The sequence below is a fragment of the Ctenocephalides felis genome, unplaced genomic scaffold (genome assembly GCF_003426905.1).
Source record: "Ctenocephalides felis isolate EL2017-DRISC unplaced genomic scaffold, ASM342690v1 CF-g0.4_SCAFFOLD_01886, whole genome shotgun sequence".
Taxonomy (NCBI): domain Eukaryota; kingdom Metazoa; phylum Arthropoda; class Insecta; order Siphonaptera; family Pulicidae; genus Ctenocephalides; species Ctenocephalides felis.
In genome coordinates this window covers 122130348-122147414 of record NW_020538040.1, presented here as the reverse complement: position 1 = coordinate 122147414, position 17067 = coordinate 122130348, and the positions used below count along the sequence as shown (strand labels likewise).

General features: G+C 30.8%; 1 protein-coding gene across 1 annotated transcript in view; it reads right to left on the bottom strand.

The window, feature by feature from the left end:
* LOC113375835 (neuropeptide CCHamide-1 receptor) overlaps window positions 1-17067 on the bottom strand; it is a 246008-nt gene that overhangs the window by 28348 nt on the left and 200593 nt on the right. The window contains exon 6 of the mRNA XM_026615783.1: window positions 4392-4529. Coding sequence (XP_026471568.1) covers window positions 4392-4529 — 138 coding nt within the window. The remainder of the gene's footprint in view (window positions 1-4391; window positions 4530-17067) is intronic.

The window sequence follows — 17067 nt, the reverse complement described above, 5'->3', positions numbered from 1 at the left end:
TTGTAAAATGTTTATTTGTTTCATAATGAAAGGAGTACTGATTGATTTATTTTTCTGAACTCACAGGTAAATCCTTATTAGATTTTTTCTTTTTTAAACTTGCAGGATCTATTTTGTGTTTAATTTTTACCATTTTGAGAAAAACATCACTTAACAAATTTTTCAATACGGGATCATTTGGATTATAGACGTCCTTTAGCAGCCTAATGAAATGATATAGGCCACCTGATGTGTTAGGATCTTCACTTTTCCTATTGGATTTTACTTCATTTTCAGAATCAGAATCTGATTTGTTTTTTAATCTTTTTCTAGGGTTTATAAAATTTCCCTTGTCAGCCATATTTTCTTTATAAACAGGTTTTATGCTATGTCCGATTACAGCCCCATTCTTTTCTCTCTTGGTTGAGGGTGGAACATGAATCCTTTTAGGTTTATTAAATGTCTGGAAGTTTGCAACATAGCCTTGGTCTTCCTCCTCTTCCAGGTCCGATAGAACCATGAATTTATTGTTTATTAAAGCCCCACTCTGGTTAGAGTTCTTGATTTTCATTGGAGGGAAATCTTTATCTTTATTCAAGCTGCTAAGGTTGACTCTAACTGTTCTCGAGTATTTATCGTTATCAAAGATTTTTTTTGCTTCGTAGAAAGATAAATTCTGTGTTGCCATTAATTCATTAATATTTTTATATCTTTTATATATTCTGCAATCTTTATTATAAGCCTCGTGGTTATCTTTGCACAGGCAGCATAGATAGTTGTTATCTTCTATACATACGTCTTTAATATGAGGACCTGCACATTTGGGACACGTTAGGTCGTTCCGGCATTTTTCCCGAACTTGGCCAAAACGCCAACATTTGTGGCATTGGGTAATCTTCTTAATAAATGGGCTGACTGGGCATTTAACAGAATGTATGCCTACCTTATCCGGCAGAATTGAACCTCTGGAAGATAATTTCACGCATTGCGAGTTAATTCTGCGCTTGTTGATGTTTTTTGGTACAAAACACTTTACATCTATTATCGGAATAACTGATTCTATCTCTTCTAATATTTCTTCTGCCGTGAGATTAATGTCTACATCAAAAATTTTACCTTCCCTAATTAATAGGTATTTAGGAATGTAAGCTTTCAATTTATTATCAGTAAATAAACTATCGTCAGAAAGGCTATTTGCTGTTTTACCGTTCCTAAGAACTAGTTTGACTTTATTGTTACCAATCACGATAATCTCCAACAAATCTTCTTTCGGAATCGATCGTGAACTGTGTAGTAATTTTCCGAGAGCCATTGGGTGTAAACGTCCAATGTTTTTACTTAAAGATTCTACGTAAATGTAAAAAGGTCCAGTATCACACATATCAAAACGATTCGGTAGATGAATTTCATCAACGTTAATTCGATTAGAATTCTCATCACTAGGTACTTGCTCAGTCATTACAATATTTTGTGCTTTATTGCTTTTGTCACACACATTATCCATATTAATCGAATCTTCAATTCGAATTGACTCTTTAATCACCGTTTCAGCACTATTAATTTGCATTGGAATATGTTCACTTCTTATTATGCTCTCCTCATTATTTGAATTACGTAAATCTGTATTATTCTCATTTCCGACATAGTACACATTCATTGCATTTGCAACAGTCACGCCAATTTCCGAACATGTAGGAGGATTTTTATCGGGCTGACGGCCCTTTAATTGTCCGGTATCGGACTCCATGAAGACATTAAATTAATTAACAGAACAAAAATGCGGTTAATTTACTTAATAACCACTTATATTAACATAAAATACACAATGTTTATACGACACTGCGTGCCGCCGGCAAGGGGACACGTGTTTAACGGTATCTATTTGTACACAATGCAGACACTAACACAGGTTACTGGACAGGTAGATAAAATATTAGTACTTTTTGATATTTATGTAATGATTATTTATTCACCGATGTTAACAGCTCAACGTCTGAACGAATACTGTCGAAACGTTTTCAAAAAATAATATTTTATAATTGTAATAAGAAGCAAAAATATTTAGTGATTATCATAATTATTATGTATAAAGTTAGAAAAAAATGAAGATTGCGCAGGGGTAATCTGTATGATATAAAATATTTTGGCGCAAATATTACTTTAAAAACCGTTACATTTTTACAAAAGATGAAACAAACATCGATGTTTAGATAATGATCATTATCTATCAGTCCAATTCTATTTATTGTAACACGATATGAAGCCCTTTGGAAAGCAATAAATATTCAGTTTAATGACGAGTTGAGATAATATTTGACATTTGTTTATCTTATAAAATCACTTGAAGATATGGCTGTTTATGCGATTGAGGAATTTAAAGATAAATCTGTTCCGAAAAATTTAAACTTTAGGGTATTATGTATCAAATAGCGCTTATGTAAAAATACCAAAAATACCGGTATTTTTTCCAAAAAAATACCGCCGAAAAATTGGGCGGTTTACCGGTAATTCGGTATACCGGTATACCGGTATTGCATTCCCTACACCACACTACATAAAAAATTCTTATAAACTCGTTACTGACTTAAAACTCAAGATAAATTATATACCAGACAACTACAAACTAATTAGACTACGTCTAAGTCTCACTTTTTACTAATGTACCCCTAGACCTTATTTTAGATGCTATAACAACCCGATGGGATGAAATTTCCCCGTTGACTTCTTTATCTTTGCACTGGTTCAGAGAAACTGTCAAGTTCATTGTCTCTAACACGTATTTTGAATTTAATGGCTCTTTCTATTATCAAATTTTTGGGGCATTAATGGGGTCCCCAGCAAGTCCATCTCTAGCAGAAATATCTTCACAACTTCTTGAAAATACAATTTTTAAAAATTACAATAAACATATTTTTTATTACCGTTATGTAGATGATATTGTCACTTATGTCCCTTTATTACCGTTATGTAGATGATATTGTCACTTATGTCCCTAGAGATGATGTCACTATGGTAATTGATCAATTTAATAACGTCGATAAAAAAATTAAAATTTACAGTAGAATTGGAGACAACGAACTCGATAAGTTTCTTAGACATAAAACTTATACGTATTACGGATAACAAACTAATAACAAATTGGTACCAAAAAACAACTAACTCTGGACGTTACCTTAATTATTTTTCTTATCATCCACTCAAAATGAAAATAGGTACTATAATAAATCTAATTGACCACGCAATACTTCTATCGGACAAAACATTTTGGGACAACAACATCAATTTAATTACGAAAATTCTAACTGATAACTCCTATCCCTTAAAACTTATAAACTCCGTAACCAGTAACAGACGAACATACCTTTTGAATAAAATGAACAATTCCACAGTACAAAACGATTTACCTGACTCAGAAACTCATTCTTGTGTAATATGTTTGCCATACATTAAAGAATTGTATGTCCATTGGAAAAAACTTTTTTATAAATCTGGACTCCGACTTGTAAACAATTTTAGTACAACGACTAGTACTATTTTTACCAAAACAAAAACCCCTTTTAATATCGAACGACTTAGAAATTTCGTCTATCAAATTAATTGTCTAGATTGTAATTTAATTTACATAAGAGAAACAAGCCAGAACTTAATGAAACGTTTACAACAACATAAAAACAATTAAAAAAATCCAAGGCAATTTAAAACTATGATTGCAGAGCATACTTATACTTTAAAACACAATATGGACTTTTCTAACCTGACTGTACTACAATTTGAACAAAATTTATTCAAACAAAGAATTATAGAAGGATCTTTTTTAACTATTTATAGCAATAAAACAATAAATAAACGAAATGAACTTAACACGCTGTGCGACACAAATCTCTTTTATTTAGATAGTATTTCCAAATTTCTCACAAAACAATATAAACGACGCGCAAAAGGATTCGCAATTCGTTCCGCATTTGTGTAGAATCTTGGTAAAAAATACTTTTTAAAAAGTCTTTTCTCCATTATATCTTCAACAGTTGTGAAAATATTGTGTAATTACAAGTTTAATGTTTATAATACATAGTGTAGTGCATTACCATATCATGATACCATGGATTATTAAAATTTTCCAATTTAACACTAAGATTAAATAATTGTAAGTACTATTTACTATTTTATTTTTACTCCAATGCAATTGTTTTAGTTTTTTGTTTTATCTTTAGTTTCCACTGAATGAAGGCTAGGATTATAGACAAAACGTATGGATTTAAAATAAATTTTTGAAAGAAATTCATGTTTTTTATTGATGTTATGCCCGTTTACTAGACTTTGTTAATACATATGTCAACATCAAATTCAGAATCATCAATATATATATATATATATATATATATATATATATATATATATATATATAAGTTTACCTGTTAAAATATTTCCTAAATGCGCCACTGACACAGTAGAGAGCCATCGGATTTACACAGCTGTTCATGAAGGATAAACAGAATCCCAATATGCGAAAATGATGCCAGAATGCATTGTAGTCAGATTTGGCTGTGGGTCTGGAATATAGAAATGCCCATAATGTAAATATGAGAGTAAATTCGCGATCATAATATTAAATTAGTGGGGTGCATGGTATCGTGCCTTAAGGCAAATTGCTGGAACTTCCCGTACCGTAATTGAAAATCTTGGTACGGAACCCAAAAAAAATTACATAAAATGTAATTATTAAAATCACACATTATTAAAATCTTTATAAAATATTTGATAATTTGATGTAAATATGTCCAATAAACATTTTTGACCGCCAAATGATATTTTTAACTTCCCGTAGGGCAAGTTATAGTAATCGCAAAAAAATCGAAAATGAAAATTTTTGCATTTCTCGACGTTTCAAAGGTTTCTGAATATTTTGGCATACCTTAGAAAAAATGGATGTATGTGTGTGTGTGTGTGCGTGTATGTATGTATGTGCGGATACAAATTTTCGTCGACGATTTCGGGAACACCGATCAACCGATTTGAATAATTCAAAAAACATTCGATTCGTATTGATAAGGAGACGTGCTGATTAGTTTTTGGCGAAGGCAGGTCTAGGCGTTCCAAAGATACGGGGCAAAAAGTGCCAAAAACGGTAACTCAGTTTTTAAGAGAACGGAGCGTCCGATTTTAATATTTCAAAAAACATTTTACTTGTATTGACAAGGTGAAGAACCGATCAAATTTTCATAAAGGCAGGTCTAGCGGTTTCGGAGATCTAATGAAAAAAGTAAAAAAAAATGCCATTTGGCGGTCAAAAATGATCATTAGACATATGCACATCAAATTATCAGATATTTTATAGAGATTTTAACAATAAGTATAATTTTGGTTTACATTCCTATGGGTTCCGTACCAATGTTTACGTGTTAGACGTCGACGCGGCGCTTACGCAGTTTAATATTTCGTCTTTATGCAGTTAAAGCAGTACGATTGCTTTGAAAAAAAGTTTAGATCTTTCAAAATATGTCAAAATAAAGAAAACATTGAATAAAGAAAAAAATTAAATTTTTTTTTTTTTCAAAAAAAAGTAATTTTTTGTCTAATTGTTTGTCAAAACTCTTATTTTTTCGAAGTAATTTTTTTTCAAAAATGTTAATCGTTTTTAAAAAAATAATAATTTTTGGTACGGGAAGTTCCAGCAATTTGCCTTAAGACAGAATTCCACTTACAGCTAGTTTTATCTTATTTTTTTTATTGAGAGTTCAGAACCGCTGGACCTGCCTTCAAAAAATTTAATCAGTTGTTCATCTATTAAAATCGGATGCTTCGTTATCTTAAAACTGAGTTACCGTTTTTAGCACTTTCCCCCCGTATCTTCGGAACGGCTAGACCTGCCGTCGCCAAAAGCTAATCAGCTCGTCTCCTTATCAATACGAATACAATGTTTTTTGAATTATTCAAATTGTTTGATCGGTGTTTCCGAAATCGTCGACAAAAATTTGTATCCGCACACACACACATATTAAAAAATTTTCAAAATTATCAAAAAATCAAATTTAAATAAAATTGAAGAAATTTCTTGTTAACATATACATAAGTTGTTTGTAGAATACGCTCGTTGCTCAATAAGCACTTATAAATTCATAGTATGTATTTATAATAAATTATCTATTTGAAATTATTTAAAAATGCCATGCCATGCACCAATAGTTTATACCGAGCTTGATTACAATTTCACTCCTTTGTAGATGTCTTCACAAGATCCGTACTAGATATAATTTTTTATTCCAACACGTACATATACATACGATCGTATATTAATATAAATTTGAGTTTTACAATTACAAAAATTTTAAGAAACTAGTCGGTATTGGTATTCTGCCTTGAGGCAAGTTACATGAACTTCCCGATATGTGTAATAACTTATCGACTCAATCAATAAAAAACTAGTGGGGTGGGTGGCATCGGGCCTTAAGGCAAATTGCTGGTACTTCCCGTACCGTAACGAAATGTTCGAGGAATACTGAATGTTTTCAAATAGATTATTATAAATATTGTAACATTGTCTAATATTTATAAGAATTATATAAACTGAATTGCAAAGTTGAAATTATTTGTAAAGTATATTAGAATTAAAAATAAAATCTGAATTATTTTCGATATACAAAAAATTAAAAAAAAAAAAAACTAGCTGTAAGTGAAATTGTGTCTTAAGGCAATTAAGGCATCGTGCCTTAAGGCAAATTGCTGGAACTTCCCGTACCAAAAATTATTATTTTTTTAAAAACGATTAACATTTTTGAAAAAATTTTACTTCGAAAAAATAAGATTTTTGACAAACAATTAGACAAAAAATTACTTTTTTTTGAAAAAAAAATTTTTTTTTTTAATTTTTTTTTTATTTTTTTTTTGAAAAAAAAAATGTTTTCTTTATTTTGACATATTTTGAAAGATCTAAACTTTTTTTCAAAGCAATCGTACTGCTTTAACTGCATAAAGACGAAATATCAAACCGCGTAAGCGCCGCGTCGACGTCTAACGCGTAAACATTGGTACGGAACCCATAGGAATGTAAACCAAAATTATACTTATTGTTAAAATCTCTATAAAATATCTGATAATTTGATGTGCATATGTCTAATGATCATTTTTGACCGCCTAATGGCATTTTTTTTACTTTTTTCATTAGATCTCCGAAACCGCTAGACCTGCCTTTATGAAAATTTGATCGGTTGTTCACCTTGTCAATACAAGTAAAATGTTTTTTGAATTATTAAAATCGGACGCTCCGTTCTCTTAAAACCTGAGTTACCGTTTTCGGCACTTTTTGCCCCGTATCTTCGGAACGGTTAGACCTGACTTTGCCAAAAACTAATCAGCACGTCGGTGTTCCCAAAATCGTCGACGAAAATTTGTATCCGCACATACATACACACACGCACACACACACACACACACACATACATTCATTTTTTCTAAGGTATGCCAAAATATTCAGAAACCTTCGAAACGTCGAGAAATGCAAAAATTTTCATTTTCGATTTTTTTGCGATTACTATAACTTGCCATACGGGAAGTTAAAAAAAGTTGAAACAAAATTTTTTTTCCAGAATCTATTATTTTGTTAAGACAAGCAGAAATTTTTTTGAATCAATCAAATCGGACGCTTAGTTCTCTCAAAAACTGCTTTTTGTTACTTCGAAATTGCTGGGCCTGCCTTTGCGAAAAACTAATAACCACTTCTCCCAATCATTACTAATTGAATGTTTTTTAGATCATTTAAATCGGATGCTCTGTTCTCTCAAGAACTCGATTTCTATTTTCTGCACTCGTTGCTCTTTATCTCCGTAACTGCTGGACCTGCCTTCGCCAAAAACTAATCAGCACATCTCCTTATCGATAGGAATCGAATGTTTTATGAACCATTGAAATCGGTTGATCCGTACGCCCGAAAACGTGGACGAAAAATTGTATCCATACATACATACACACACACACATCCATTTTTTCTGAGGTATGCCAAAATGTTCAGAAACCTTCAAAACGGCAAGAAATGTAAAAATTTTCAATTCCGATTTTCGGCCCATTACAATAACTTACCCTACGGGAAGTTAATAAATTAATTTATGAGTGATTAAAAATATTCCGAGCGGATTTATTACACATAATTGAAAACGAACGAACACGTTAACTCGGAGTATTTTCTAATAGCAAATTTTCAAAAACCAACAATTTTTGTAATTGAACCAGTTTTCGTAGGACTTTAATGGTTTAGTATGTTCATTGAGATCAAGTACTCTATCGTTATACCAAGTAAATCGTCTAATTTATATTTTAACAAACGTCAAAACAACTACTCATTTTCTCAAACTTTGATAAATTTTTAAATGTAAACTACTTGTCGTAAGACCGTAATATTTCAGCAAGTTCTATAAGATCATGATATATATCCAAAAAAATTTTTATGAAAATCGGCTTAAATTTTTTTTCAACAGTTAATTACAAGAAAACGGCTCGGTAGATTTTCACCTAAAACTAATCAGTATCATTCCCACCTAATATCTTTCGAACAGTTTTCGATTTTTTAAAATCGGTTCGGTAGTATAAGCTTAAATGTGGACGAAAAGTTTAACACTTCTTTCCAAATTACAAAAAAACGGCTTGGCAGATCACAGCACAAAACTGACAAACGATAGTCCTCATTGAGATACATCAAATGGCTTTTAAATTTTTGAAATCGGTTCAGGCGTTTTTGAGAAAACGTCGATGAAAGGTCTTATTTTGACAAGTGCCAGAAAAACGATATTAGTTTTTGTAAACTTTGAAGAATTTTGAAAATTAAACGACTTGCCGTAGGGCCGTAATATTTTAGTATGATCTATAAGACTAAGGTATCTACCGTCAAAAAAAATAATCATAAAATTGTCGAAAAAAACATTTTTAACACTTTATTACAAGAAAACGGTTCGGCCGATCTTTACCAAAAATTAATCAGCACGATTCCCAACCAATATCTTTCGAACAGTTTTTGAATTTTCCAAATCGATTGAGAATTGCGGCCTAAAACGTGCACGAAATTTTTTTCACTTTTCTGCGATTTACAAAGAAATGGTTTGGCTGATCGTCGCGCAAATTTGATAAACTCTAGTCCTCAACGAGATACATCGAATGACTTTTAAATTTTTTAAATCGGTCCATCCGTTTTGGAGAAAACGTTGATTTACGGCAAAAAATCTGTTCACACACACACACACATACTTTTTCCAAATTTGGTCTCATTCGATTCAGAATGGCTTGAAACGTCGAGAAAACATAAAATTAGCGAATCGGATTTTTTGATGAAAACATAAACTTCTCCTTCGGGAAGTTAAAAAATTATGATTTTATTTTATTGTGCTCTGTTGTATGAAACTCAAAAAGGTAGATATTCTTAATACAGTAATTTTTAAGAATAATAGTATTGAAGCAATGTTTCGTATTCAAAATATTAGCAGAACAACACGCCTTTGAAAACTGTGCAAAAAACTTTATAACATGAACAACAAAGTCTGTAGACAAAGCATACAGAGTAATCCTTATTAAATAAAAGGTTTTATATTCCTAAAAGTTTTATATAAAAATGTCAAGAAATCAAAGAGAAATATGAGGAAAACTTTTTGAGTTTATTATTAAATAAAAATACTTTACAACGTTTAACCAAGTTGTGAAACGTTATGCGAGCAGAATAAAAAAGTGGTTGTTATAGATATATAGAAGAACTACTCTAGTTTTCACCTAATTTGTTGTTATTTAAAAGAAATAGGCTGTTCTGAGCCAGTGATATGAAAATCTTTTGAAACTTGGTAGCTTTTAGAATACATCCCAACAGTTGATATAATTATTTTTGATATATTTATTATTAAAATTACTCTAATACTAATGACTTCTAATTGTGATAATGCCAGGAATATCAGTTTTTGATTGGAAATATATTCCCAGTCATTATTGAATATCAAGACTAGTGGTGCATAGCATTATGCTTTAAGAAAAATTACAGTAATTAAGCATTATAAGAATAAAAGTAACCAATATTCAATTAAAATAATCAATATTAAATAGCAATAATTAATAATCAATGATAATTGATAACAAGCGTTTCATTTTTTGTTGCAAGATTTTTTGAGTAATAAATCTATATTTCTCTACTGGATTTAGTAAAAATAATTGCATAACTATTATTCATTATTTCACAATTAATTATTTTATAGAAAAAGTGATTTACAAGTGATAATATATTTTTTGCTTATTTTTAAGAAAATTGACATGTTTCTAAGTAACTCATAAATGAATGTACAATATGATTAGTCTCCTATCCTATCAAAATATGTACCGAACTGGGTAATTTATTAAGACCTGAATATGAATTATTAATCCTCAATTAATGAGGATTGGATATAACATCGATGAATCTAAAATATAAGAACAGTGCAGAAAACCATACAAATACTCTGGCCAAAGGAAGAATTGAAGAAGCACGGCATAGACGCCTAAAATAAAGCGTCTTAACGATGGATTAGGCCAATAGGCCATTGACAAACAAACACTCGCATTATTGTTGATGATACAATTATTTTTATTTTTATTTAATTTTTATATAAATTTATTCACTTTATTATTGTTTTATGTTAACTTGTTATTTATTATATTAATCTATAATTTAAGTTTTATTAACTTTCTGAAGGTGAATTTTGTTTTCATAAAAAAATCCGATTCGCTAAATTTTATGTTTTCTCGACTTTTCAAGCTATTCTGAATATAATGAAACCAAATTTGAAAAAAGTATGTATGTTTTTTTTTGTATAGCGAAGGAAATGCTTTTATTCATACCAGATTGGTGTTTTGTTTGGGTATGTCGGACTCAATACCGCCCTGGTATAATACCAACTAAAACCTTTGCTTTGCCGTTGCTTCTGGCCCCCACAGAAATTCTGCCATTAGGCATTACTTCGTGGGGGAGGATCTAGAATGCTATTATTCTTAACTTGACTTTATACTCACCTTCTAAATGGGTGAAGTCCCATTCGCCATTTCTCTTTCCATAGAACGCAGGTCAATTAGCACCACTTTCGCAAATCTGTCTATGGCGTTCCAAGCACTTCAGTTGTCAACTCAATGTCTCTTCGACATCGTCCCGTAGAGCACCAAATCGCGGGCACACGAAGAACACATGCTTAGCATCTTTGTTTTCGCCCAAACAATATGGGCAATCCGGCGAGCTATCGTGCTTGAAGCGGTGTAGGTAGGCTCGAAAACAGCCGTGCTCAGATAGCATTTGTATAGTGTAATAATCACTTCCCCATGCTTGGAATGAGATGATGCGTCCATCTATCCTTCACTGCAACATCCCGCAGTTGGTGCCATCGGTCAATGCTGTTCTGACGTTCTTCTATTCTCAACTTTTCAGGACTCAGTTGTTGATGTCTTCGATCGTAAATTGTCCGTCTTTCCTCTGCTAAGATTAAGAGAGACAGAGCACCTGAAATGACGCACACTGCTTTCCCCGATATTGTGCGAAATGCGCAAGCTCTTCTTAAAGCACTCAGACTTAAATCTCAGACGATATATAGATTATGCCATTCTCCTCGATTTTTTAGTTTTGAAAGCATCAGCCCATATGGTGATACCATATGTAAGAAGTGCCGAAGTAACCACTGATGATAGTAATATCTTTCTGGTTTGTTTAGGTCCTCTAACATTAGGCATCAGTCGAGTAAGTCTCGTCCTAACTGTTTACGCCTTAGCACTAACGCTTTCCACCTGTTGATTCAAATTTAATCGAGCATCAAGCATTACGTCGAGGTTTTGACGTGATCTCTAGATTTCCTATCTTCAGCTTGATGGTCTCTATTGTTTTCCTACTCGTGATAAGTACAGCTTCACTTTTTTGTTGTGTTAATTGTAGGTTAATTGTTAATTGTTAATTGTTATGTCAAATAGACTTACGACCTCATCAATTTGTTTGGAGACAACTACTAGGGCTACATCGTTTGCATATGCTACTAGTTTCACACATGCTGGAATCCCAAGTCTCAAAAGACCAACATACATAGTATTCCACAGCAAAGGGTCTAGAACAGAGCCCTGCGGCACACCTCCTGTTATATTATATTCTTCTGTACCATTGCGTGAATCGTACATTAGAATTCTGTCTGTAAAGTAGCTTGCAACTATATTGCAGAGGTATACTGGCACGTTCTTGTCACGGAGTGCATTCATAATGCCAAACCGTTTCTTTGTAAATCGCAGAGAAGCAAAAAAAAATTTGTTCACGTTTTAGTCTGCAATTCTGAATCGATTTTAAAAATTCAAAAACCGTTCGAAAGGTATTGATTGGGAATTGACCTGATTGGTAAAAATCGGCGGGACGTTTTCTTGTAATAACGGGTTGAAGAAGTCTTTTCGACGATCTTTATGATTTTTTTTGACGGTAGATACCATGGGTCATACTAAAATATTACGGCCGTACGACAACTCGTTTAACTTTGTCAATTTCGTCAGGGTTTGCAAAAACTAGTATCGTTTTTTGGCATTTATCAAAATTAGACCTTTGATCGACGTTTGCTCAAAAACAACTGAACCGATTTCAGAAATTTAAAAGCTATTTGATGTACATCAATGTGAACTATCGTTTGTCAGTTTAGTGCAACGATCTGCCAAGCCGTTTCTTTGTAATTTGAAGAAAAGTATTAAACTTTTCGTCCACATTTAAGTTCATACTACCAAATCCATTTTGAACTAGCGGGATGCATGGCATCGTGCCTTGAGGCAAATTGCTGGAACTTTCCTTGGCAGAATTAAATGCTTGTGGGAAAAAAATCAAAAATCAATCAATGATTAATAACATTTGTTTTACATTTTTTCAAATAGATAATTATAAGTGCATTTTTTACAGTTATTTCTGGCTCATATTATATAACAACGATCTTATCGCATTAAACACTTGAGAAAGTTTACATTAACATGCCGAATTAGGCATCTATCTGAGAATACTTTTTTTACGATTTGAATAACGCATATAAAATATACACATTTTTAAAATAAAATGTAAACTTAAAATTTATATTAAAAGTGTAGAACTTTGCATACTTTTGAAAATTGTAAAAAGAAAATGTTATGAAAGTTATGATATTTGTTTGAACATTTGAATGAACTTTAAAAATTATAAATCTTACTACGGAATCCAAAAAAAGTTGTAACAAAAATATCTCATAAATCAACAAAATCATACAAATTTTCTATAAAATAACTGATAATTTGATATGTATATGTCTAATGATCATATTTGACCGCCAAATATCAGTTTTTTCTAAAGCGTACCAAAATGTACATTTTGGTACGTGTAAGGTGAAACGTGATATCATTTTGGTACGTAATTCTGAAACGTGAATATATGCAAACATTTTCGATTTTTTTGGGGTTACTATAACTTACCCTACGGAAAGTTAAAAATCAAAAACTATTCGAAAAATATTAGTTGGGAATTATATTGATTAGTTTTAGGTGAAAATCTACCGAGCCGTTTCCTTGTAATTAACTGTTGAAAAAAAATTTAAGCCGATTTTTATTGAACTTTTTTCTAGCGATATATATCATGGTCTTATAGAACTTACTGAAATATTACGGCCTTACGACAAGTAATTTAATTTTAAAAATTCATCAAAGTTTGAGAAAATGAGTAGTGTTTTTTGACGTTTGTTAAAATTAAAATTAGGCGATTTACTTGGTATAACCATGGAGTAATTGGTCTTAATGAACATACTGAACCATTAAAGTCATACGGAAACTGGTTCAATTATTGATTTTTGAAAATTTGCTTTTAGAAAAAACTCAGAGTTAACTTGATCGTTCGTTTTCAATTATGTGTAATAAATCCACTCGGAATACTTTTAATAACTTATATTTTTTTTATTGATTAGGTCGATTATTTACACATTTCGACAAGTTCATGTAACTTGCTTCAAGGCAAAATACCAATACGAACTAGTTTTACTTCATTTATTCATAAAAGTTGAAAAGGCTTACTACAGTGGAACCTTTTAGGATTGATGATAAATATTAATTAATTAATTTATTAATAAAAGAAAATGAAAGTTTGATTCTTACAGCGTTGCTATTGGTAGATAAAAGGCAATGTTTGAAAATCCATAAAAAATCATTTCCTCCGTTGTTAATTTTTCTGATCATGAGCACTTTTGCTCAGTACGAGACTTTAATATAATTTTTATATTAACGTTTTAAAACGTTATTTGTTAGTAGTGCATAAACTTTATTGCCACGACAATTTTCATGAAAATCGTCAAAATATTTTTTTTAAACTTAATAACTTAGTTTGTAAAATATTAAGCATCTGCAATAAAAAAATACTGACAGAATTACATATATCATGTACATAATTTTAGATATAATTTAATGATTTAAATAAATGGTAACATTTTTACAAAACTAAAGAAATTTTGTAGTAAGTTCATTTACTTTCTTGCTGATTCCAAAGCCATTTCTAATCAACTTGATGGATTTATCACATCACAAAAGCGACTTTTGACACAAATTATGACTATAATGTTTTTCAGACTTTGATGAATTTTTAAAATTAAGTAACTTGTCGTAGGGCCGTAATATTTCAGTATGTTCTATGAGATCATGGTCTTAATCGTCAAAAAAATTTCATAAAATAATAATTAATCAATATTAAGTTTTTGATTTTTTTTATATAGATTCAGGATTGTGAGCTAAAACGAGGCATTCAGGACGCGAGCTTTTTTTTGCAAATTACAAAGAAATTGCTCAGCCAATTGTCGCGCAAAACTGACAAACGATACTCCTCATCGTTTTAAATTGTTTAAATCGGTTCAGCCGTTTTTTTTTTTAAGAAAACGTCGATTTGAAGTAAAAAAACAGTTCATACGCACACACACACACATACATTTTCCAAATTTGGTCTCATTCGATTCAGAGTGGCTTAAAACGTCGAGAAAACATAAAATTAGCGAACTGGATATTTTGATGAAAAGAAACTTCACCTTCGGAAGTTAATAAGTAGTTATTTAAACTCCGCTAATAAATATTTCTGACAAAATGACAGATCAAGATTACAAACCGTATTATTTTTGTAAAAAAAATTACGCATCAAATTTATATTTTGCATTGGTTGCCTATAGTAGGCATTATTTCGTAAAATCTCTTCAAAATTAAAATCAATACATTGAATCTGTTCGCCCAAGGGTGAATCATTCTACCCCACATATAGAGCAAAAAGAACCAGGTGACAAATTCTTGAAAACTAGAAAAAAACATATTTCCATGATAAATTAGCTGGGAGTTTTACTGAACATAGTCAGATAATTGTTTGTTTGATATGTGTAATTTCTTGTGATATAAATGGTTAAGTTTTCACAATATAATTGCTCAACGTCAAATTGAATCTTTGTATCCCGCCCTACTTAATGTATTGACACCCACACACACACACATATATATATATATATATATATATATATATATATATATATATATATATACTATGTATATATATAGTAAGTTCTATAAGGCCATGATATATATCGCTAAAAAAAGCTCTATAAAAATCGGCCTAATTTTTTTTCAACAGTTAATTGCAAGGAAACGGCTCGGTAGATTTTCATAGCGCAAATAGTGCACTAAAGATCAAGCAGTTTTTGAGAGAACGGATCATCCGATTAGAATAATTCCAATAGTGGTGTATGGCATCGTGCTTTAAGGCAAATTGCTGAAACTTCCCGCAGCGTAATAAAATGGTTTGTGGAAAATTTGAAAAGTGTTTTCAAATAGATTATTAAAAATAATATTACAATATCTAATATTTATTGATAAGAATTATATAAACTAAATTACAAAGTTAAAATTATTTATTTGAATTATGTAAGTAAGATTTAAAACTTCAGACAGAATTAAAATTAAAATTTGTATTAATTTCGATATACAAAAATAAAAAAATTGGAAAAAAGTGAAAAAGAAAAACTGAAACAAACATTTTTTTCCAAAAGCAAACAATTATTGATTATTTTCATTTCAAACAATTATTGAATTTTTAATTACGGTACAAGAAGTTCCAGCAATCTGCCTTAAGGCACGATGCCATGTACTACTAGTTTATGATGTATATATTTACACATACCAATAGTATGCAAATAAATTGGAAAAAAGTGAAAAAGAAAAACTGAAACAAACATTTTTTTCCAAAAGCAAACAATTATTGATTATTTTCATTTCAAACAATTATTGAATTTTTAATTACGGTACAAGAAGTTCCAGCAATCTGCCTTAAGGCACGATGCCATGTACTACTAGTTTATGATGTATATCTTTACACATGCCAATAGTATGCATTTTATTGCGTTTTATAATTTTTCACAGTAATAATATAATTTTTTATAAATGTTGTATGAATGTAAATCAGTTAACAAATGTGTATCGTACAACACATTTCGTGTATTAATTTGTTTAACACCAGATCCAACTAACTTATATTTTAACTAACGCTTCTACCCCTGACCATAAAACATATATTTATTAAATTGAAATTGAGTCAAACATAATTAATTTCATTAAGTATACTATTAATATTTAATAAAAATAAACTTAAATAATCTCACAAATATATTTTTTTTGCTACACTTTCACCAATAACTTTTTATTAATTCACAATTGGCAACATGAAAATACATAAAATTTATTAATTTATTTAGCAGATGATAATATACAATCTTCAACCTACCTCATAATGGACTACCGTAGAAACGCATCATAAACCATAAACAATCATAAAACAAGTGTTTTTTGCACTGAAGTGTGCCGTACCTCTCAGCAGAGGGTTTACTGTTCCCAAGATTTTCGTTCGAATTGTTCGTAGGTCGTTGGTCTAGACACAGATCAAACTGATTCAACGATTCACTCCTCAAAAATTATTGGAATTACCAAAAATATAATATTTTGACTATAAGCTGGGATTTTTAATATAGCCTAACGCCAACTACTAAATAAGATCTAAATGCTCATAGTGAACAAATCAAATAGGGGGAAGTCCCGTAATGCCGGATG